The 24,246-nt window shown below is 49.4% G+C and overlaps 2 protein-coding genes across 3 annotated transcripts in view; one reads left to right on the forward strand and one right to left on the reverse strand.

The window, feature by feature from the left end:
- Positions 1–2,877: 2,877 nt before the first annotated feature.
- Positions 2,878–9,702, forward strand: VWA2 (von Willebrand factor A domain containing 2; the record flags this gene model as incomplete). The annotated part of the gene is given in 8 exon segments (XM_084525503.1): positions 2,878–2,977; positions 3,620–3,738; positions 5,202–5,311; positions 7,402–7,596; positions 7,735–7,899; positions 8,264–8,475; positions 8,604–8,614; positions 8,616–9,702. Coding segments are annotated over 8 exon segments (1,170 nt in total). The 3' UTR covers positions 8,874–9,702.
- A 7,624-nt stretch (positions 9,703–17,326) lies between these two features.
- Positions 17,327–24,246, reverse strand: part of AFAP1L2 (actin filament associated protein 1 like 2) — a 61,502-nt gene continuing 54,582 nt past the window's right edge. For both annotated transcript variants that reach the window (XM_084526251.1, XM_084526250.1), the window contains exons 11-19: positions 23,829–24,040; positions 22,058–22,203; positions 21,654–21,765; positions 20,742–20,984; positions 20,474–20,654; positions 20,127–20,294; positions 19,410–19,591; positions 18,830–18,958; positions 17,327–18,173 (exon numbers count right to left, since the gene is read on the reverse strand). In XM_084526251.1, coding sequence (XP_084382377.1) covers positions 18,147–18,173; positions 18,830–18,958; positions 19,410–19,591; positions 20,127–20,294; positions 20,474–20,654; positions 20,742–20,984; positions 21,654–21,765; positions 22,058–22,203; positions 23,829–24,040 — 1,400 coding nt within the window. In that variant the 3' untranslated portion in view covers positions 17,327–18,146. The remainder of the gene's footprint in view (positions 18,174–18,829; positions 18,959–19,409; positions 19,592–20,126; positions 20,295–20,473; positions 20,655–20,741; positions 20,985–21,653; positions 21,766–22,057; positions 22,204–23,828; positions 24,041–24,246) is intronic.

Here is a 24,246-nt window from a genome sequence, read left to right on the forward strand (position 1 = left end):
CAGGTCTTCCTACTGATGTGCAGAGGAAAGCCACAAGGATGCAGGGAGCCTGGCCCTCTCCCACTTCCTCTAGGAACCATTTGCACCTTCTCTTGGTGCAGGTAAATCGCTCGCTGACCCACCTCAGGTGGAGATGCTTCTGGCTGGGATGATGCAGAGCAGACCCCTGTGGTGATTTTACTCAGGTGGGCAGCCGAGCTCTACCACAACTTTTCTCTCACTGCACCTCTCCTCAAAGAGGAAGGCGGAGAAAATACAACACAGAGAACTCGAGGTTTGAGATGAGAAACGTTTAAAGGGAAAGGGAATGGGGAGAAAAAGAAACAATAAGTCCGCACGGAAACACAGAGAGAGGGAAAAAAATTATTCTTTGCTTCCCATCAACGAGCGATGTTCAGCCACATCCTGGGAAGCAGGGCCTCAAAACGTGTAGTGGTTGTTCAGGAGGAACAGCCCCCTCCCCCACGAGAGCCCCCCCCTTTTTATCACTGGAGTGATACCAGTGCCGTTCCCTTTTTCTCCCCAAAGCTTTTCTTCCTGGCATCTGCATTTGTGTGAGCAAATGCTCAGTGCTTGAGGTGCTCAGGCAGGCTCTGGCTCCCAGGGGTGGCCTCAGATGTGACATCCAGCAGCGGGTGAAAAGGATGAGGCATTCCTGGGAACGCTCCTGCTGCTCTAGCCACAGGCAACGTCAATAGCATGAGCGCGGCTGTCAGAACAAACTGCACAGTAAGTTTAGCACGAGCTCCTGGGTCAGAAAAGTGTCTTTTGTTCTGCATCTCGTGGTTGTTGCAGGACCCGATCTGTAATACATAGATTTCGACTGTGCCCTGTGTGAGCGGTGCTACAAGATCAAGGTCTGTGTGCAGGAGCCCGTCTTTCCCTGGGGAAAAGAGCTTGTCAAAACCCTTACTCAGTGCAAAACCAAGGGTTTTGCGTAAACAAGCTGGTTTTGTCAAGCAAAACCAGCCTCCCCCTGCATCTCTGGCTTCTATTTCTCCCCGTTAGCTGTCCCCGAGAGGCAGAGGGGACACCTGGAGCTCCCCATGGATATGGGAAACTATGGAGTTTCCCATGGAGTTCCCCATAGATGCGTCCCACCTGCCTCCAACCTCTTAGCAAGCCTTAGGAGATGAAGCAATGAGAATTGCATCACTTGCAGATAATTCCTTACCTTCGACAGCAAATCCAAAAACCTCTGGGAGGAAACTTCCAGCCTCCAGGAAATCTCCTTTGTGCAGGCAGGGCAGCGGGTTCCCTTCGGCAAGCCGGTGCCGCATCCCCTCCAGCAGACTGGCGCTGAAGGAAGGCACCGTGTTACAACTGTGCTGTCAGGGTGTCGGCAGCTTGTTAAGGTCATACTTTGATGAATATGCAGCACAGTCCTTTCTGCCTTCTCTCCTGCTGTTAAATAAAAGGAGGACAGTTAGAAAAATGAGCTGGAAGTTGCCTTTTGTTGCAAGCCAGGTCTCAGTGTAGTGGGTTTACATGGCAAGGTTTTGGTAGCAGGGGGGCATGAAAAGGGCTGGTATTTAATTAAAGCAGCTGTGACAGGTACTTTTACCCATCTTTCTTCTTGTCCCAGCACTATTTATTTAATGTATTGTTTGCTGCAGAGATGAGCAACACGCTTATTTGTCTTGAACTATGCAACAAAAATCTGGTTTTGCAATGAGGGAGACCAAAACTCAGCCTGAATCTGGTCAGAATTGCTCTGGTGAGTGTACCCAGCACTCTCACTGGAGAAAAATTAGATATACACATCTTAAATAGAAAGACGAGGCCTCTGCCAGACAAGCTTGGTCTAAATCTGGGTATGTACGAAAGCATCGCTGAAGTCCACCTACAGATGATAGCAGCCTTTCTGATTTCACAGAAAAAAATGAGCAGAACATTGACTTTGCTGGACATTTGCACATAAAAGCATTTCCATCCTCAGAAAACACGAAGCACGGAAGAGTCTGGGGCTGAGTGTTGTTGAGGAAGGGCTGGGCCGTGCCCCCTTCCCCTGTGAAGCCTGGTTCCTCTGGGCTTGGGAAGAAGAGAGACGGGTATACAGGAGGAGCTTTCTGCTCTATCATTCCTTCTATTTCAATGTTTTGTTTCCTGTTTCCCACCCTTCTTCCCAGGACAGCTGCATTCACTGCTTTTACTCAGACCAGACATTTTGGAGCTCTTCATGAGACAACCAGCAAGGCGATTTTAGCTGCAGGCAAAGAAACCTGCTTTAGGAATTGGATTAATACTCCTTTCATTTCTTTCTTCTCTTTCAGATTTGTCATCATGAACTTCTTGCCACTTGGGTTCATCTTTGCTTTCTATCTTCCCCAAGGTACATTTAAAGTCGTCTTTCTGCATCAATGGTTTCTCTCTCAGCTGCCTCCCCGTCTCCAGCTGGAGTTCTGTGCTCAGAGGTGCGAGAGCTGAATCCAGGAGGTTTTTGTGTAAACCTCTGCAACTTAGCTTCACATGGACAGGGGGAAAACGATACCTGGAGAAACAGCTTCCAAACACACGTGACTGTATGTGAAGAGTCAATTTGAAACAGGAAAAGCTGGTGCTGTTATTATGATATTAAAAGCTCATAGATGCCTCCAGTTGCAGCTGTTTGGTGTGCAGTCTTCAGAGCTGGAGCCTGGCACAGCTTGCAGTGAGCAGGGCACCGTTCTCCCTTGTGCAGGAGTGAGGTGCTTGGTAAGTTGTGTCCATGTCCCTGCCAGAAGGGATTTCCTCCCCGGGGTGCTGATGGGCTGAGCTGCATCACTACGTTATTTTTTTTGCAAGTGTGAAATCTGCCCAGCAAAACAGCATTTTTACTGCTACAGATTAAAGGCTGTGTTTATTTATTTATTTTTTTGAAGGCAGTTTCTGGTATTGATGGATCTGTTTGATCCCACAGTTTTGCCGAAGTCCAAGAATGTACAAGAAATTCATGCTGACCAGGAGACGATTGGCAAGATTTCAGCTGCTGACCAGCGTAAGTTTGTTTTTATAACTCAAGTCTTCTACTTTCTGAATTCTTTTTTCTTTGTTTCTCTCGTGTTCGTGTTTGTTTTCTTTTTCTTTTGGGGCCCTATTAGTTCCTAAAGCACCCCCTACTTACAGACTACATCATTCATTCTCCTGTTAGACGTTTTCTACTGTCTGCCTGTCAATTTACGTCTTTTCTTATGCCAGACATGCCCTCCAGCCCCATCCCGTAGCAGTGCCATGTGTTCAACTCAGACTTTCCATCGTGGTGTGCTCCACGTGGACGTTTCTCCCTGGTGCACATCACCACCAGCCCCTCAGCTGTGTGCCCTGCCAGAGGAATGAGCGCTTCCCCTGCAGCGCGATGCCTCAACAACGTGCACGGAGGAACCAGTGTGTTCCTGCAGGCAGGGGTGACACAGGGACACAGCCCTGAAGGCAGGAGAATGGTCAGATCTTTGTGAAATGTGTTTCTGTCAGTGCCTTGGAGCTGTGCAGAGTTTGTGTTTACAAAAGCAGAGCGTGCTTTGAACACCGCTGGAGATGAAACACATCTGGCTCCGCAGAGTCCAGCGTGCCTCGAAAGTGCCTACGCCACGGGCTTGGAGAGCGGCTCGCTCCGCGGCTCACGTATCTTGCTCTCTCCTAGCTGCAGTTGATATCCTTTTCCTCTTGGATGGCTCCAACAGCGTTGGTAGCAGCAGCTTTAATGATTCAAAGCACTTTGCAGGCAAACTCTGTGATGCCTTGGACATCGATCCAGACAGGGTGAGTGTCAGGAATGTCTCATTGTAGTTTCAAGCAGCTCGATGATGTGTGGGAAGGCCAGTGATAGCATGCTGAGTGAAATTGCAAAATTCATCCTGGCAGCTCCCCTGGGGTCAGGATAGTTATTCAGAAAGATGCAGCAAAGGTTTGTGAAGCAGTGAGGCTGGAGGACTCTTCTTGAATCTTTATGGATTTAAGCTCTTCCATTTGGTCTTCAGAAAAGACGTAATCTTTCGGGTGAAAGATTCTGATTTGTTTGTTTGTGTTTGTTTGTGGGTTTTTTTTTGTTTGTTTGTGTTTTTTGTTTGTGTTTGTGTTTTTGTTTGTGTGTGTTTGTTTTTGTTTGTTTTTTGTTTTACTGATTTTTATTGGATTTTGGATGCTTATAGACAGACTACAAATGGTAGCACTTTTTTTTTTTTTTTTTTTTTTTTTTTTTTTTTTTTTTTTTTCCCCACCCAGAAAGTAGCAGAATTAGTCTCTGGCAAGTTCTCTGTAGGGAGGTCTCTACCTCTCTGTAGGGATGTAAATGACAGTCTGTTGGCCCTGCTTCTAGAAAGTCCCTACTCCAAAACAAGCCCAGAGGGCAGAACAGAAGCAGTTCATGCCAGCTATGTACAGAGGCATTTGGGAATCCATACGCTGCCACAGCTCTTCACAATGTCATAGTCCTCCTCAGCTGCTGGTGGACCTACATTCTCTGCAGCCAACAGGGATGTTGCTCAGAGGGGAGTTTTTCATTCCCGTGAAATCTCCCATTACAATTTGCTTAAGGACAGGTCCTGGCTGGATGCTGTATTCCTTCATCCATGCAATATTTGCAGATTCGAGGAGTCGTTTTCTTAAATACCATGCTTCCCCATATCTTTCTGTTAATCCTTACATAGGACTGAAAATCAGTAGCCTTTTAACCTTCAAGGTGTCACATTCCATAACACTTCTTGTAAGGCTTCAGTGAAATATTCCAGATATATAGTCCAATATAGATAATTTAGTCTGTTTGCATTTTCAGGCATTTTCAACTAATGCATATAGTTTTAGAGGAAGCAGTGGAAAAATAATTGCTTTGAGTTACCTGCTGTGCTCAGTGCCAGAGGGAGCTGCTTTTAGTAATGGAAAGATTGCCCTTGCAGTGTCTAAATAGTTTGGTGTAAAAGGCGTTATTTATAAACGTATTATTATCCTTGAGACTACAAGCTGCTCTGAATGGATAAATACAGATCCTGAGCTGCCTGCAACTGCAGCAGAGCATCCGATGTTGTCTGCAGTTGAACTTCCTTGTTTGTAATCAAATCAGTACAGGTAATGTTGTGGTTTATGCTCTTTCTTAAAAATATATTTAGAGTGCCAGTGGTTCAACATGCGAAACAATGTTTGTTGTGATACAATTTACTGTTTCTAAATCTGTAAATTGATCAAAAGGCTCGCACCTTCCTTTCATACTCTTCAACCTTTTCTTTTAGGTCCATGTGGGACTGATACAGTTTACTTCAACTCCCCACATTGAGTTCCCACTGGATTCATACCAAAACAAACAAGAAGTGGAAGAGAGAATCCAGAGCACCACGTTCAGGTCAGCTTATTTTACAGCTCTTCTCTTTTTTCTGGGCTATGAATGATCTCTGGACTGAGACTTTTTGCAAGATCCAGGTATTTGCACCTCAGCTGTGCGTGCACCACTCTGATACGTGTAGGAAGGAGGAGGAATGACCAGTGCCTGTGGTCCATAATCCACAGCCTGCGACAAGCGTGCATCCTGCTCTGTCTTTGTCAGTGCAGGCTGACAGGGAGTGTCCTGCTGGAATGTGGTAGATAGGGGAGAGTTTCTGTGCAGGGCGGTGGGTTACATCCTTCCTCCTGCTGGCAGGAGGTGCAGGGACACTCTGCTGCTGTTTGCTGGGCTGTACGGTGAGGAGCTTGCACACCCACAGCCCTGGGCTTGCAGAGGAAAAAGCAAGTGTGGCCTTCCCGCCTGGCTGAGCGCTGGCAGGACAGTGTGCACCTTTGGGTTTTGGTGGTTACAATTTCCTTTGACCTAGCAGGTAGCGATGAACTGCTAGCCCCTTGACATCTGTGATGTGTTGTATCTGCTGAATTCAAGGAAGTTGGGTTTTCGGATAGAAATTGGGTTTTCAGACAGATTTTTCTTTCTGAATGACATGGATGTGTTCCCATGGTACCAGGAAATAGAGTTAGAAGCCCAAATATACTCTTCTCAGAGGTTCTCAGAATCCAGACTTCTCATCACCAAGAAATATATTTGGATCTGCAAAGGGCCTGACAACCAACCCAAATAACACTTTTTTTGGTGACAGTTGAGGTATCGATATGGCCTCCAAGTGCCTTCTCTTTTGTTGATCTGTGTTAGGGAGAAAGGTTTGCTCAGCTTTTCTCACAGATGTCTGCTGCTCTCAGCACGGCGTACGTATGGTGAGCAGTGTGACCACTTCTGACTTGTAAGCAACATCAGTTAGCTGGGTTTTGATGCAGTGCTTTCAAATCAAGAAAACCTTTTGTGTTGTGTTACAGGGAAAACTTACCAGAAAAAAAAAAGGGGGGGGAGGGGGGGGCAAGCAAGAGGGAATGGATGGTTTCCTGGGGAAGGACAAGAAAGGGCTGATATAGACAATTTGTATTGTGTTTTAAATGGCCCCATGCTTGTTCCAGATGATCCCATCTCCAAAATGAGAAGGGCTGGGGACAGCTTGTGTGAATGTTTGTGGCTGGTGCACCTTCCCTATCATACCAGTGCTGCTGGCATGCAACCTAGCAGATGAGGGTATTGCTTTCAGTTGAATTTAGTGTAGGTTTAGACAACTGGAGCACCGAGTGGCTTTTTTTTTTTATGCTTACTTAGAGTAAAGGGCATTGGCAAAGCCATGATGAAGTCATGCCTTGTATTCAGTCCTGCTGAGTTTCTGGGAATACACTAAGAAGCTTAGCATTTGTATTTTCAGGAGCTTTTCTACAGGATAGACAAATAACTTTTGTAAAAAAAAAAATAATAATAATAAAAAAAGTAAAAAAAAATAATAATAAAAATTAAAAAATTAACCAGGGAGAAAGAGGCAAAGGCTTTCTGCCCACTGCCAGCCTGCAGACTCTTGGCCACAAGCTGCGACGCACGGCTCCCCGGCTGTAGCTCTCATCTCAGAATGGGAGGAGATCCTCTGGAGGAAAAGGGGTGATATGTGACAAGAATGTATACCACATTTATGTGCCTAGAAAAAGGAAAACTTTTGAGGTGCTGGTCTTTGTTCATTACATCCGTTTGTAGTGTGTTTCTGACCGGACCACAAGAGGTTGCTGTTAGACCGCTTTTCCAAACCACTCTTAAAGAAGTGGCTTTCATTTTCAAATGGAAAAATAGAAGCAGTTGATATTTGTCATAACTGGAAATAAAACTTAAACATCATAGAGTGCTCTGTTTTATTAAGTCTTCTTAACACAACTCTGGTTTGGAGAGGAGAGAGGTAGGGATGCATGATGGGACCTATGGAAAGATGACAAGAATGACAAGATTGGACGTCTCTGTGGATGCCTTGCATGGCAACAGAAATTAGTGAAGTTCCTCCCTTCCAGATGTTAGAAATGTGGAAATCAGCAATAGCAAGAGAAAAAGTTCAATTTCTGCTTTTCCAATTTTATCCCCCTTCTCTCTAGAGGTGGGAGAAAAAAGATCAAACAGGCTCTGGAATGCATTCTCTGCGAGGGCTTCCCGGGTGGCAGAAACTTGACCGTCCCTGAGATCCTGTTCATCATTTCGAATGGAAAGTCCAGTAAAAGTACCACAACGCTTGCCACGCAGCTGAAGGAGAGAGGGATCACCATTTTCACAGTGGGAATCAAGTCTCGAAGGTAGGAAACTTCACAGTGTTGGGCACGAAGGCCCAGCTTACCAAACAGCAAGTGTGGGGTTTGCTTTGGTACTCAGCTCCTTGGGGACCATTTAGGGCCTGGCTACACAAGCGATTGAACCCCCTCATTGCTTGGCAGGTTGAAGAGGCTGCGCATGCTGGCCAGCGAGCCCACCGAGCAGCACATGTTCTCCGTTGAAGATGCCAACGGTGCCATCAACGGCCTGTACAGCGCCCTCACTGGCTCCATCTACAATGCCACCGCCCCAGGTAGCCCCGGTCCCAGCTCTGACCTGGTCACTGAGTGAGAAAAGAGGAGGTGGTGTCTGAAATGCTTCTCTAGCCCTGAAGGGTCTTAGACCTAAGTCTTGGTGTATCTCTGTTCACCTCTCAGAATGGGAACACCAGACCTCACTCATAAGCACGGTTGTGCTTATAAGTGTAAATCTGGAAGGACTGCAAAGAGTTTCTATTTTTTTATTTTTTTTTATATTTTTTAACTATTTTGTATTTACACGAAGGTAACTTCATTGGCATTATTGGAAAGCAAATGCATTGAGGTCAGTCTGGTTTGCTGTCTTCACTGCTGTCTGTCTGAGAACAACCCCAGTAGAGCGAGGGTGCACATGGCCCTGCGTTAGCTCCAGCTGTAGGAAGATAGGTTGAAGTTTGAGCCATTTCCACACCAAAGGCCATTCTCGAGCCAGCACGGGATGGGAAGGGGCAGGCTCCCTGCTGACTCCCCATCTTTCCCTTCTCTGGTCCCGTTTAGACCCTTGCAACTCCCAGCCGTGCCAGAACGGCGGCACCTGTGTCCCAGAGGGGCTGGACAAATACCACTGCCTGTGCCCGGTCGGGTATGGAGGAGACATCCATTGCGGTAGGTATGAACTTGTGCTCTCCCTCCTTCCTTCTCAGCTGGGTCCTGCCTTGGTGGTGCCCGTGGCAGGGCCCCAGGAATGACTCTAGGGGTCAGTACACACCGTACACAACACCTTGCTCTCTCAGCACCAAAGCTGAGTGAGCCTCGAGTGTGGCGTGGATCTCCTTTTCCTGATAGACAGCTCAGCAGGAGTCACACTGGAGGGGTTCCTACGCTACAAGGTGTTCCTCAAGAGCTTTCTCCAAGCAGCGGTGGGCTGGGACTCACTGATAAACGTGGGGGTGGCCCAATACAATACTGATGTCAGGATACTCATTGAGGTGGGACAACACAGGGATGCATTCAGTCTCATGAAGCGCATCGATGCTTTGAATTTCAGTGGAGGAGGAACCTGAGCGAGTGTCCCACTATGGGACACTAAGATTTTGTTTGCATTGCACAGGATTTAATCCTAAATCCAAAGTCTGTCTGGTTTTGGAGCCTGCAGACTGATAAATTGAGGTTTTCAGACACCTTATGCTTAATTTTGTTTGCGGAACGAAATCCTTATCCCCACAGCATTCAGGAGGGCAGAATTTTCAAATATTCACGTAAATCTCACGTCTGTGTGCTTTCTTCACGATTTCAAGTTCTGAGGGGCAGTCCCAGCTGGGAAACGAATACTGAAATCAAGTTTGAAACACGTGTGTGCTGAGTGTGAATGCTTGTGTTTGATTGAAATGAGCTTTTCAGAATGGAAAGCCCTGGTTTGCAGACATCGGTGGTGGAGAAAGTCCTTTTAGTTCCTTGCTGCTCATCTCTCCCCCTTTTGAAATGCCATGTCTTATTTCTCATTTGTATCAGTATAATATTCAGCTCTTTGGTCTTGTTATGTTTTAACCCATAAGTAAGATCAAAAGAAGAGGCAAATTGAGCAGTGCTGTGATTAACAGCACAATCAAAGGTCTTTTTCATCTATTGGCATGCCGTGGCTCTTCCAGGGTTGGAAAAACAATGACAGAGCTGTCTCTTTGGGATGAGGAGCCTGTCTCTTGGCAGGCCTCTGCAGGCAGTTCCTACCTGGCGATGTTCAATGTGCTGCTACTGCAGCGGTATTTTCAGTTGTATTATTATGTGTTATTACCATGAAATTAACCACAAGGACGCAGATGAAGGGGAAGAGACAGCAAGGTTCAATGATCCAGGCTAATAACATCCTGAGACTGAATCGTCGCTTTCATTTCACGTGCAGGTAATCACTGTTTGTACTGTATAGGCTGGGACCCAGGTTGATGTAAAGATAAACCCTTCATTCACTCTTCTGCTCTAAGTCCAAGACTTAATAGCAGAATCATTGTCTGTGAAAGGACTTAAAAAGAAAGACTCGTGATAGAAGTATGTGAAAAACAGACCCTGTCCCTGGACACCTGGAGTATTGTATTTATTACAAGGCTTAGCTGAAAAGAGACCATAAAAGATGACCTGGGGTCTAGGAGAAAGGATCCTAAGTGTTAATTATAAAAAAATAACAAATGAATAGAAATACCGGCATCATCAAAGGGTAGACTCCCTGGAGTGAAAGAAGCTGATTTAAGGTGATGTTGTGTTAACAGGAGGCTTGAGTTCAGAGCAATGGTGTCTGGGCATGGTTCCCCCAAAGAGGGACCCCCGGGTTGCGCTGTGTGCCAGCCGCGGAGGGAAGTGGTGGACACAAGGCGTGTGGAGCAGAGCACCAGGAAAGCTCTCAGGGGGGCAGCCAGGGCCTGGGAGGTGCGTGGTGAGTCTGAGAGGTCCTTCTGGCTTTGGTTGCCAGCAGCTCTGCCACCCTGCGATGAAGGCAAAGACACCTGTCCATGGGGATGTGCCGTCAGGCAGGACCCCATCTGGGATGTCTGACCACAACAAAAAGGCAGTTGAGGTCAACTTGACTCCACGTCAAATCAACAGGAACTGATGATTGAGATCCCTCAACTCTAGGACTGGCATCAGTGCTAAAGCTGCCTGTCTCAGGTGTAGGTTTGAGTGTTGACGTGCAATCGTCCTTACCTCTACAGGGGGAATGACTATAACGTGTTGTGATCTGTAGTAACCGTTCTGATGGATAGAGGATAGAAGTTGCATTCTTTCCCTCTTCTTCCTTTCCTACTCCCTTTGCCTGCTTTTCCTGCTGCAGAGCAAAGGGCGAGGCTAGCGGGTGCAGCCCCTACACCGCGTGGTTGTTCCCTGGAGGAATTTCACACCCTTGCCAACGCTGCTGTGGAAGTGCCGGAAGGCTGGAAGCAAATTTCTCTGGGATGCTGCTATTGAAATGCTGCCAGCCCTGCTGCCAGCTGCAGTCTGCTCCTTTCAGAGGGCTGGGAAATCTGTCCCATATTTCACAAGAACAGAATATCTCAGGTTATTGTTGCAGGCTTTTCCCTCACATCTCCAAGGAAAAAGCACTGAAATAGCTCCCGTATTGTTTTCCCCTCGTGCCATCCCTGCATCCCAGCTGACTTCTTGTCCTTGCTGACCTCTGGTACAAACTCAGGGCCTCTCCAGGGCAAAGTGGGGTTTGAACTCCGGGGGTGTCTGGGCTTGCAAACTGCTTGGAGCAGGGCACGTGTCTCACTCTGCACTGACAGTGTCTGGATCTGGGGGTTTTAGAGGTGCCCATGTCCTCAGCGCACGGCTCTGAAGATGCTTCCTTTTAGATCAGAACATCCAGCAAAGCCATCCTTCCTCTTCTCCAGGTTAAACACAGAGGAGTTTGCCCTCCGTGTACAAACAGGGCTGTAGGGTTACACCCTCTGCCGTGTCTGTGTGCTTCCCACCCCGCTCACCCCAGCTGACATCTCCTGACCTCGGGGACATTCAGCTGCTATCTCTTTAGAATTTCTTCCTGACAGATGTGGGTCTGAACGATGACCGCTCTGTCACCGTGCCTGACCCTGCTGTTTTGCTTGCATTTGTTGCAGAAGCGAAGAGCACCGTGAGCCTCTGCAAACCCAACCCCTGCCTGAACTAGGACGTGTGAATCCTCGGGGCTGGAAGCTACCACTGTGAATGCCACGGCTGTGAAGGACCCCACTGCAAGAGCCATAAACCTCAGGAGACAGCAACTGTGACAGGCCTCATCCGTTCGTCCCAGCCCCGCTGAGCTGCTCCCAAATGCCACCTCTCCCTTTAGCAGAGATGTAGCTGTACCTCCCTGATAGCTTCCTGGTGGCCTTGGTGCTCGCTTGGTGTGTCACCCGGAGAGCAGAGAGGTTTGGGATGCTTCTCTCAGGAAGCTGCACCCTATTTTATGCACTCGCTAAGCAAGCTGAAGCCCAAGAAGGTGTAATAATTTTGTTAGTCTTCCCCTTCTCTCTGTTCCCCTTTCCCATGGGCCCTGCTAGAAGAAACGAACCCACCTGGGCTCCCGGGATGGAAAGCTCCAGCTGCCCTTTGAAGGGACAAAGTTATCTCTAACTCCAATAGTTCTCTATTGTTAGGTAACTCCAAGCCAAACGGTGTTTGTTAGGCTGTAAGGTGCTGAGCTTATCCCTTGGTCCTAAAGCCCTTATCCCATCTGTGTTTCTCTCCTCTGCAACAGGAGCTCTCTGGGGTGACTCTCTGAGATCCCCAGGCCTTCCTCCAGACTTCTGTGTGCAGTGGGGACCGAGGGCTTCGCAGCACTTCTCCAGAGCCCAAAGGTACGGGCACCACAGACGCTGCTGACACAGAAGGTGCCCAGGTTCTCCTGCCACCACCACAGACTGCTACTCATATGCATGACCCTGCAGGCTGCCTCTGGCCTTGGCCCGGATCAAGTGACTGGCACTGAGACCGTGCTGAGGACATTCCCAGTTCCTGCATCGCACAAACTGCATGGCACAAGCTTTCTGGTGCTTGCTTTCTTTTTGAATCAAGTAAATATTTGCATTTCAATATTAATTGTTGGCATTTTGCATTTCCTCATCCGGATTCTGGTGCTGGGGGGTTTGTATTTGTTAACAGCCTTCTTGAAAGATCTTTCAGTTAGTCTAAAATTATGTGGGAGCCTGAGCAATTCTGGAGTTTCCACCGATGGGGGATAGTGTAGATGGCAGCGTTGTTCCCAGTGCACAGAGATTTTTAAGGAAATATTGAATCAACTGAGCCAATAGGCTGGATCAGACTCTTAGTCAGCTGTAATCTTGATGTTAGTTTTTGGATCAGCCTAAAGATTTGTTTGTCTTTCTAAATTTGAAAATTTGACTGCTTGATACCTTGGTCAGAATTAGTTCTCAATGGAAAAACTGCAGAATGAAATTACTTTTTTTTTTTTTTTTTTTTTTTTTTTTAAATGAGGAAGATTCTTCTTCATGTTTTCTTTTCTGAGCTTTTTCAACATCACTTCATCCTGGGGTCTCACAGACCTGGTCAGGACCCTTGGTCACAGCTGGCTCCCTGGTTAGGCAGTGGGTGACGCCGTGACTGGCTTGTTACCTGCAGGAGCACAAGTAAGAGGAAGGAGATCTGGTTGTGAGTTTCTGTTCTGTTTTGTACGTTGTCCGTGCCACTCTCTTCTCTGAATTTATGTGGACTGATCAGATATGGTTAGTTTCACAGGCATTTTTTAGCTGCCTACTTTTGATAAGGAGAGAGGTTTGAAAACGATTGTTTTTACAAGGGTGTTCCATGGTTTGTGCTGCACAAAGCAGAGGGCACAGAATAGGAAGGGGCCTGGACATCTCTTCCCAAATCTCATCCACCGTTTCCTTTCTCGTCCTGCTGGCCACTTTTTTGCTGTTGACTTTGTATGGTATGTGCTTTTTCTTACAATTTTTTTGGATGAGCCCTGTGGCATTTCTCCCTCCCCTCTTTGTTTTAAGCTGTCCCCAGCACAGCAGCAGTCCCTGCAGCACAAACCGGGCCTCTGATGGGCTGTGATGGTTCACGCATCTCCAAAGACGCTTTGGCCTCACGCTTGCATCCTGAGCCTCACTGGATCACCCCATCAGTTTGCCCACGGAGCTATAAGCCTTGTGTTGGGCCCAAGGTTCACACTGTGGTGTTTTTCTCTGCTGCTTTTTCACCGTCACCTCGGCACAGCAAAATGGAGGTTTAGTTGAAGGAAGGGCTGCCATTTGGACAGAAAGAGAAATGAATCCTTTAGAATTACTGACTTAGGCAGGGCTGAAGCACAGAAGCACCTGTGGAGCCAGCTGGATTCCAGCTAAGCTGCTTGGAAAACTCTTCCTGGTCTCCCTGCACATCCTCTGCCTTCTGATGGGTGAGAGACACTGCAACGTTCACCCTTGTGGCATGGGGTTTGCAGCTCCCTGGTGGTTTCTGTGCCATAGCTCATCCAACAGCACCATTCGTTCCCTCCTCGCAGCCTTTTTCCCTGCAGGATACTGATACCTTGCCTGGCGCACAGCTCTGGGGCTGGGGTATGCTCAACCTCATCCAGGTGTTTGAAGCCTTTCTCTTGCATCCCTGTTTCCTGCAGGGCGGTTTGTATGGTGCTGCTGAGCAGTTTGGCTTGTGGCAAGTGTGGTTTGGATGTAATCTGTGCGTGCTGTCTTCTTTTTAATATGTGGATATTAAATATGTTGGTGGAGGGCATGGGCTTTGCTGGGACTGCTTGCTGGGGTCCAGAGTTGGGAGAAACCTGCTGCTGTGTTGAAGCACAGACGGACAAAGCCCTCTGTGAAATTCAGAAGCCGCAGACTGCCAGCTCTTGTGCTGCAGAGTGTATTTTAACACCAGATGGGATATATCTAGCCCCAGGCATCTGATGGTCAGGTAGAGATGGGATGAAAGCCTCGTGGAGTTTCAAGGAAGCTGGTTCCTGTGTTCCACCAGATTTCCAGAGGCGCGCACCTCAGTGTCTGTAAAAGCCAGCCCTTAGCCTCTGAGTGAGTGAGGCAGGGGTCTGAGAGCCCCAAATGCCCCAGGGATCTCTGTGGGAGAGATCCACACGTGCTGCACCTGTGACCTTCCTCCTCCCTTCCTTGGGTGGTTGCTCAGCCGTGCTCTGCAGAGCCTGTTTGCAGGGTGCCAGCCCTGTCCCACAGCATGCAGCCCACACTGGGTTACATCCACCACAGAGGAGCAGCTCTGGATGCTGGGAGCAGCCCCGCAGAGGTCGCCCAGGACCCACACAGGTATGTGCAACTCGCATATGTGGGACAACCCAGCTTGGTCTCAGGTGACTGCAATTCCTCGCCTCTCAGTCCTCATTTTTGCATCCACAACCTTCCCTCTCTGCGGGGTTTTGCCAAGGGAGAGCGAACACCCAGCAGCAGCAGCCCCGCAGCTCTGCTTTTGTAGGGGATGAAGCGTTTTGCAAGGTAAGGGGGCATCAGGGCAGGGGGAAGAGGGGGGAAAAGGCAAAGGTCACAAAGGCCAGGGGGTTGGGATGGTCTTGGAGACAGCTGCTGATCCCACAGGCAGGTAGGATAGTGCTGAACAGTTGGAGTTGTTTTATTTTACCTTTTTTTTTTTTTTTTTTTTTTTTTTTTAATTAGAGTTGAAGATCCCGGCTAGTTTCTAGGCCCTTTCTCCTGCAAATTTTAATTAAAAATGGGTAAGTAAAAAAAGTAAGTGGCTTGGGGCTCTGTCGTGATCCCTTTATTGGGTTTGCTCTCACAGGCTTGCTTTGAGTTGAGTCAGAAATATTTAACGAGAAGGTGTCTGATGGGGGTTGTGCCCTGGAGGCTGGATGCTGCTTGCACTTGGCACAGCTGCCAAGGAATCCCTGCGAAGGCGGCGCTGATCCTGTCTGGCTTAGCGGTGGGTACAGAGGATGAGGCCTGTGCCAGCTCTGTGTGAGGTGTCTGGGCTGCTGTTACCACCAGCCATGAATGCTTCTTACTCTGTAGGATTGCTGCAGGAACCTTCACAGCTCATGGGCCGTGCACTGACTGCAGGGGAGAGGCCGTTTCTTCTTTAAAAAACTGGGATTTAGGTAAGTGCCATGAATTTCATCCCCTGTAAGATCTTAGCTTCCCTCGAGTTTCTTGCACAAAGCAAGCAAAATCATTCCCGTTGTGACTAGTAAATATTTGTTTCACAAAGGCATCTGGTTTGGCATCTGTGCTGTAAAGACAGGCATCAGCAACTTTCTTTACTAACCCTTTTCCTTCCTTTCCAGCTAAAGCCCATCCTGCTTGTCCCGACAGCGATGGCAGCAGGCACCAGCGCTGCACACAGTTGCTACCTGGTGGTGAGCAGGAGGTAAGGGACTTTTGGTACATTTTTCCCTTTGTGCTGAGGACTCTGCTCCTGAGGCTGCTGCATGGATTCGTGCAAACTCCTTGCTCTTTTTCAGTGGGTGAGCTGTCAGAAAAATGTGGTTGGCATTGCTGTCACTGTAGAGGACTAAGCTATTTATTTCAGAGATAGACTTTGTGGACTGCATAGCCAAGGAACTCTGTAGTACCTAACAGTGTTGGGGTTTGAAGCGCATGAAAGCTACTGGAAAATAGAGCAGGGACAAGGCGTATTACAAATAAATTACACTGGTAATAATATACTCAACATTTTATTATAAAACCCTCTAAAGCGCCACTTTATAGCTCACAGTTACGACAAAGGAAATGCCTTGAGTTAAGAAAACAGTGGGGACACAGAGACATCATTTAACATTTTTTTTGTCTGGGAAACAGGTGTTGCTCAGGACTCGCCTACGTTCACCATCCCCTGGCGGTCCCAGCAAGCCCACCAAAGCTGACAGGGCTGCGGTGCGGGCAGCGGGGCTGCTCTCGCCCAGCGCTGTGTGGGTACCGCTGTGAAATGGCTGGACAAGCTCTGGCAGGTGACAGCGGGGTGTAGGGTGAGGGCATGGTGCTGTGTGTGTATTTAGGGGGTGGACGGGGTCTCCTGCCAGCTCATCGTGGGTCAAAACAAAAGCTTTGTGACGGTGGCCGTGGCCTCCTTGTGCTTTGGAGCTGAAAGGCCCCTGGGTCCTGAGCCAGAAGTGGCAGCAGGTGATTTGTGAGAGTTTTTCCCTACATGCAAACCTCGGTGAGGAACAGGGCTGACAGCTGGGGCTGGTGAAACCCTCCTGAGGCCTGGGATTACAAATTGCTCAGTCTGTGCCACAAGGGCATCCTTCTTGCCTCTGGGATGCCCTGCCCATGTGCTTTGCTGTGCCCAGGCTCTGCGGCAGCAGCGAGCATCCTCCCGCACCCCTTCATTCCTGACAGCCATCAGGCCTCTGTTCAGGGAAAGGCCTCATTTGGAGCTGGTCTCAGGCCTGCCAAAGGCTTTCAGGGGTTAGGAAGGTATAACGTTTTGCCTGTCTTTACCCTGGTTCTGGGTGCTGTTTGTCAGTGTAGCCACGGGACCCCAAGGACAGCCCAGCCAGGCTGGCAGAGGAGCCAGGCAGTGGTGTCTGCAGGCCTTCAGATGTGACAGCAGGCCACAAGGAGGAGAAGAAAACAGGTAGATGAATTTCTGCCCTGTGCTTTCAAATTTTACTGCCTCTAAGCATACCAGTTCCAGGCACCTAACATCACTCATTAAAAAGCTTGGCCAGAGAGGAGAGGGATGAGCTTTGCAGGCCACAGCACCCAAAGGCTACGTTAAGTTTAATCATCTGGAAATAAGTGTGATAGCACCAAGACAGCCAGCAGCCCACCAGAGACGTGGACAAGAACAGATCCAGCACCCTCCTGCACCCATGTGAAGGGTTCCTTTCCCACCAGGAGGTGTCCAGCAGATTGTGCAGCTGCTGCTGTGCTGCAGTCTGCAGGGACCAGAGAGCATCAGCAAAGTGGTGCTTGCAGCCAGGGCAGGAGCACAGGGACACTTTTACCTCCCCTTTGAAAGGGCCAGCGACAGGATCCAGCATCCTCATCCAACAGGTAAGCAGGCCTGGGCCTTTGGTAAATTGTTAACAAGCCTTCAAATATGATTTACTTTTTCTTTTTCTTTCTTCCAGAACAAACTCCTCTGGACACGGTTTGAGAGATCTTCTTTGCCCAGAGCCCTTAGTGCCACCAGGCTGTAACGTAGCACAAGAAGGTGAGCAGGGATCTTCTTCTGTATTGCGGCAAATCAACCCTGCTGCAGGCTGGTAGGAAGAAAGCCACGGTGTGATGCATCTGGTCACTGAAAATCTCTGCTGCAGGTGTAGATAGATAGTTCTCTGTTACACTGGGAGGCTCCTTCCTGCCGGTGTGTGCTTCTCATCCGTGTTGCAGCCATCGCTCAGGCCCAGGTACCTCTCCAGGCTGAAGGCTGGATGATCTGCAGCTGAGTGAGGACCAGCAGTAACAGGTGAGACTTTAGCTGACTGGGATTTGCTGTAACAGGTCAAAAACCACTGGGGTATAAAGAATAGCAGAGGCCTGTCCTGAACCCACTACTGCCACTAATATAGAAACCTTAATAACTCATTGATAAACCTTCAGAGTAGAAATAGACAAAACACCCCTATGTACAGTAACATTCTTGTTTACATCGACTGGGTTAGGAATCTGATGCAAGGATTGCCACTGGTTGTTATTGTTTTAGCTACGTGATGGGACTTGTCTGGAAAGAGCAAGATCGTTTGGGCTAATTGGTATTGGCAGCCGTTGGCTCCGCTGCTGCATCTGAGCAGGTGGAGCGACGCAGAGGAGGCGCGTGGGGTGGGTTGTGTCGCACACCCAACCTCCACCGGCAGGTGATTGAATCCCCTTGTCCATGCCTGGGTAATTCCAGTCTTTAGTCCATCTCTGAGAAATGTCCTTCTAACTAGCGCCCTTCTTCTCCCATTCCTGCCAAAGAGTAAAGGCAAATTAGTCAAAAGGCAAATCTGGCAAGCAGCAGGAGCTGTAATATGCTCAGGAGCAACCCGATTATCTGGTACCCGCAGGGTGGGTCAGGGAGGTCTCTGTTAGAAGCAATACTTTCATTACAGACTTCCCACTCCAGAAAACAGTGGCACTGCCTGCAAGGGACTGGGCACGTGGGTAGGTAGATGGGGTGAGACATTTAAAGTAAAGGCTGAGAAGCTCAGCCAGTGCCTATGTTTCATTAAAAAGACAGGTGGTGGTAAGAAGACGGTAAGAAGACCACATGGAGGCCTCCCAGGTGCTCAGAAGCAGACTGCCCGATCACCCTCCCTCCTAGTGAAACTTCAAATGCATTTCAGCACAGTTTCAGTGAGAGGAAACCACTCGTTTACTCCAGTTGCTGCCAGCGCAGTCAGCGTGGCTGGGCTCTAGTTACAGGAGCACACAGCAATGAGCTGAAATCACAGCCGGGACAAGCCCAGGTGACAAGACCAGAGGAAAACCAGGCTGCCCTGAGTCCTGCTCAGCATGCTGCCCAAACACCAGCAGGCCAAACCCCATTACCATCACCCCTGCTGGTCTGCTCAGCTGCTGGGACAAGCGAACAGCAGCGACCCCAGGCACAAACCAGCCTTTACCTTAGCTTTCTGTAGGACTGTCCCCTTCCCTGTCACCATGACGGACAAAGGCCTGTTTTTCAAAGCCGTTGCTGAGTTGACTGGTGAGCTCTCTGCGCTGTTTCCTGGACTGGCAGTTTTTGTTTGAGTCTATGATACAAATAGTAGAAATAGGGGTGACCATCACTGTTTTGTGGGAACCATGTCCTCAGGAAGAAATTTAGGGGCCTAAATCTCCCCCCAGAACAACCCTTTGCTTGGCTGGGTGCAGAAGGAGCGCTGGGTCCTGACCTGCATGGCCCTGATGGTGTGGCTCAAGATCCCACAACAGCCAGCATCCTGAGTCCCAGCCTCCTTTTAGCAGCAGTGATGGGGGAGGTATCTCATTATTTTAATACTCTATTGTCATATTATTATAACTTATTTTCATGTTACTGTATTATCATATTGCTATATTATCATATTATATTTTTATGTATCACATCACTATAGATAGAGTGTTTTTAAAATATGGTGCTACATTATTATTGGTTATGCCATTAAGGAGCAGGCTGAGGTGCTGTGCCCACGCCCCCACGCACACTGGGGTGCCCCCACCTACCCGGGGTGCGGCGTTCTCCAGGTGCGTGGTGTCCACCGTGGTGCCCAGCGTCACAGGGCCGGACTCTGCCTTCTTCAGGTTCTCCTTCACCTCCACCAGGTTCAGCTCCACATCCACCCTTCGGCTCTCCTTTTTCTTGCACTCTTCTTCTATCTCCTTCAGCTTCTGCTCCAGGCTCTTGTCTGCAAAGGGAGGGAACAGCTCGGCACCGCGCTTGCTGCCTGGCTCCCAGGGGCTGGCATGAAGCTGGGGGTCCTTGGTAATTGTGGTGCTGGTGGCTGCAGGGGACGTGTGAGGCACCCAGAGGGGGAGCAGGGACCAGCCACAAGACTATACATCACTCCTGCACATTTTCCTTATGTCTTTGCCCAGGATGGAGCATGGCAGAGCGAGCGCTTTCTCCAGTGCGTTCTAGGCTACGTGGTTTGGCTCAGAGCACCAGGTCTACCCCCGGAGCTGAGGCAAACCATGCCACTGTGACAGGGCCAGCTTGTCCCTTCCGTGCCGTGAGATGGGAACAGGGTGGCCCAGGATCCAGCCTTTCCCCGTATTTCAGTACTGACTCCCCTGGCAGCTGGGCTGGTGTTAATGTTCCCATGGTCATGCAGGTGGTGCTGGAGGAGCAAAGCCCCTTCTGGTCCCAGGTTCATCACCCCTCTCCATCCCTGCAGCCCCACCTTGTCCCGTTTCTGCATGCTGCCCCTTGCCCAGCCCTACCTGTGCATCCCACAAGCATCTCCTTCAGCTCCCGCCTCTCCTTGCGCAGCTGGGTGAGCTGAGCTCGGATTTCCTCTTTCTCCTTCTCCAGCCGCTCCTTTTCTTCCGTAAACCGCTTCACCTCCGCCTCTGTCCTGTTCTTGCCCAGCTTGGTCTCCACTGCCGCCACTGAAAACACAAGCCGCCCAAAACAGCTCAGAGAAGGAAAAAGCAGAAGGGAAAACATCTTCGGGTGGTTGCAAACAAAAATGAACGAGACTGGGGAAAGTCAGGGGAGGCTCAGCACCAGCTGCAGGACACAGCTCGCACCCGGAGCCACCCGTCCATGCCCCCAGCTCCCCACTCACCAGGCAGGGGCAGCTTGGGCCGGTGTGCAGGTGCCAGCTGGGGGCTGCCCACCACTGCTGCAGAGCCCGCGGGCGGCTCGGGGGCCGTCTGCAGGAAGGCGACGTTCTGCTGCTGTGCCTGGGCTTTGATGGGGGGTGTCTGGGGCAGCAGCTCTTCGGGCTCCGGCTTCTCAGGCTGTTTCTGGAGCAGAAGATGGGAAAGGAGGTGAGATGATGTGGTGGGGAGCTGGACCCCTAATGAAGCCTGGCCCCAAACCTGGTTAAATACCTGCTCTGAGGTCTCCATCGCCTTTCCACTGGGCTCAGCAGCGTCCTTAGCCACCAGGGTTGTCTCATCCACACTGTCAGGAGCAGTCTTGGTGCCAGCCCTCTCTAGAGGTGGCGAGCCGAGGGGTGAGGTCTGGCACGACTTCTTGCCAGCGCAGTGCAGGAAGGACTTCACCGGGGTGAGATCCAGGTACACCCTGTCTTGGTCCCCCTCCAGTTTGCTCTCACTCTTGGGTACTTCTCCCTGCAAAAGGCAAATGTTCCCCTGAAAAGGGCCGGTCTGCTGCAGCCAGCAGCACAAAGTCTCACTGCGGAGCAGCAGCATCTTAGGCAGTCTGGGATATTTTCCATAAACATATAAGTGATCTAACAAAGTTACAACCCCATTTTCTAAGTCATTCCTCAAGGAATATTTTCAGAGTAAAGAAAGTTTCCCCCCCCTCCTCCACTCTCCTTTGATAAATCTTTCCAGTGCTTGCAGAAGACTCATATGGGGATCTCACCCTGGTGCAGATATTTAGATATTTATTATATTTAGGATACCAGCCCCCGTCTCCCCAGCATGGCCTGGGACAGCAGATCCCTACAATGCCCCACTGAAAACCTCTCACATTCCTCAGTGACTCCTCACCAGCGCCCACTTCTGTCCCTTGCAAAAGCCTGGATTTCCCCGGGGGGCTGGGAATTCCCTTCTCCCCAGGTGCTGTTACCAGCTGCATGTGGCTTTGGCAAGCCCTCTCCTTTCCCTGCTGGAGATTCCCTCTGGCTGGGAAATGAGATGCTTCCCTGTGAATCATGGATGCCCCTTGATGCAAGCCACCTGTGACAGTGACCAGGGATGTTTGCTGCAGCAGCAGGAGCCAAACTCGGTCGCAGTGCTCGCTGCAGGCGGGTGTCGTGCTGGGCACCTTACCTCTGGCACATCGGGCAGGTCCACATCGTCGTAGAGCTCCTCCTGCGGCATCCTCCCCCTGGGCAGGTTGTCGATGTAGGCGTTGGGCTCGGAGTATTTCCTCTGCATTAGGCTGTGAACAGGCAGCAGGACACCCTGTCAGGAGGGACGGCGCTCTCTGCGTGGCCACGCTGCTGAATTTTGGGGCGTCTGTGCATGCAGTGCTGCGCCCCCAGCCCCGCTAAGCTGGCTTCCCAAAGGCCACCTGGGTGCACGTCCCTACTCCTGTGACAACAAGTGCTCTCCTGCCTTGCACTGAGCTTTCAAAGAAAGCCCCCGAGCTGCACCCACACCTGAAGCACCCCTCTCCAGCTCGCTCCCCCTCCACCAGCTCCCAGGAGCCCCGCGCCACCCCATGGACGTACAAGAAGGAGTTCTTCGCAGCGCTCACGATGCAGGAGACTCTGTCAGCATCCACGTAATCGTAGGTAAATTCCTCCGGGTCTGTTTTTGAGCCTGACTCGGATAAGAGGAGGCCCAGCCAGTGGCCCATTTCCTCCGAGGACTTTGCCTATGAGGTGACCAGAAAGATGTTATGGGTGGCAACAGCAGCATCCCTGGACTCCCTTGGCAAGCGAGTTTACAAGCAGTTCTCTGGCCGTCCAAGGAGTGGAGCTTTATTTATTTTAAACCTGAGACCACATTAAAAAAAGAAGGCAGTACCACTTAGTGTATGGACCAACTGGCAAACTGGGGAGCTGTATATAGGAATGCAGCTTCTCTCTTCACTCCTGATTAAAATTTGCAGTCTGCGTGTTCCTTTCAGTGGTGAACAATTCAGCTGCCTTCCAAACTAAGTCTCCATGGCTGGAGATGCTGTCAGGGAGCCAGCTTTGGGAGGAAAGAGTGCATTTTTTATTTTCCACCAGCAGAGTGCAGTGACATGATTTCCAAACACCAGATGTGCAAGGAGACACAAGCATAGCAAAGAGCCTACACGTTCCTTATGCCAGAGCCCCAAATCCTGTCTGCACAGGGAAGAAGGGAACAGGAGAGCTTAAAGCATGGTCAGAGAAGAACATCAAAGGGAGCCCCCAGCTAGAACATGGCCAGAACCAAATTCCCAGATGCAACGAACAGCCTGACGTTTTGCAAAATTAAGTGTTGAATATTGTGCCTGGAAGTCAGCTCTAGCAAATAGCCTTATATACTTCCCAGTAGTGGATGATTTCTCCCTGGAGCAAGACGTGGGCTGACACAGATATCGTTTGCTTTGATTTGAGGCATTAGAGCAGTAAGTACAAAGTAAAATTCAGGGCAAGTGAATCCCAAACTGGAAAGCATATTTTAAGCTTCCAATCTGTTTTATTTAGCACAGACTTCCCAGTGCCTGGGAAGCCAGCCAGCCAGTCTGTACATTGAGGCTGGTGGCCCAACAAAATGCAGTTTCTTCCATTCACAAAATGTAAATGCTCCCAGCACCTTTTCTTCACATCTGTAATTAGGCAAAACATCTTGGACATAGACATAGCCTGGATCAAAGGCTAAGCAAAAACACCTAAAAACTTCATGGCAGGCACTTGAAGTCAGTTGTTTAGCTATAAATATTCCACCCACTGGAAAAATACAGGAAATTGCTCACATTGTCCACCTCCTACCATAATCAGGCTGTCGTCAGAGAGAACTAAGATTAGAGATAAGCAGCCTAGATGCAGGCAAAGGAAAGTAGCAGATGGAGACGAATTCACTTGCACTTTCAGAGGCAGATCTGTGATCAGTTTACTTAGGATGCACTCATGACCCATGGCTTTGGGACTCTCTGTTTTCAGAAGATAAAGTTCATAGAATCACAGAATGGTTTGGGTGGGAAGGGACCTTAAAGATCATCTAATTCCACCCCTCTGCCATGGGCAGGGATGCCACTCACTAGATCAGGTTGGCAAAACCCCATCCAACCTGGCTTTGAACACCTCCAGCATCAGAGGCAGCCTGGATTACCAGGCGGGCAGGACACCTTCTAGGTGACTGTGGTCTGGTAAACCAAAGTCCAATGCTTCAGCCTCTGTTTGCTGAAGTGAAGTCTTCTCTAAAGGACCTTTAAAACATTCAGCTTCTGGGCACTGAGAGGTTTTAGGCCTGCTAAGACACCCAAACCGACCATTTAAAGAAGAATGAGCTTGGAGATGCACAGCCTACCTCCAGAATGAGCCGTTCCTCCCCATTGTGCAGGATGCGGAAGGAGTAGAGATGATCAGGGCTTGGATCCGGGATAATTTCACAACCCGCCAAACTCAGGGGCTGCTGAGCCAGTTTGCTTCGGTTCTTGTCCTGGTAGAAATGGAGGTGACCATCTTTTATCTGACACCAGCGGGACTTCCACTGGCTGTTCACAAGCACGTTCAGGTAACCTGCAAGCAACCACAGGTTATCGGGTCATATTTTGCACCACACAGGGTCGAGGTGAATCAAAAGTCATTTCTGTGCATGGGCAGTAAGTCAGTTCTGAGTTCACCACAAAAAAACACAGGCAATGATGAAGAGCAGAAGCACGAAGATGAGTGGTCCTGAACCAAACAAAACAGGATGAATGGGTGAAAATCGGTTCAAAATGGGA

This window comes from Aythya ferina, assembly GCF_964211825.1.
Source record: "Aythya ferina genome assembly, chromosome: 7".
Classification (NCBI taxonomy): domain Eukaryota; kingdom Metazoa; phylum Chordata; class Aves; order Anseriformes; family Anatidae; genus Aythya; species Aythya ferina.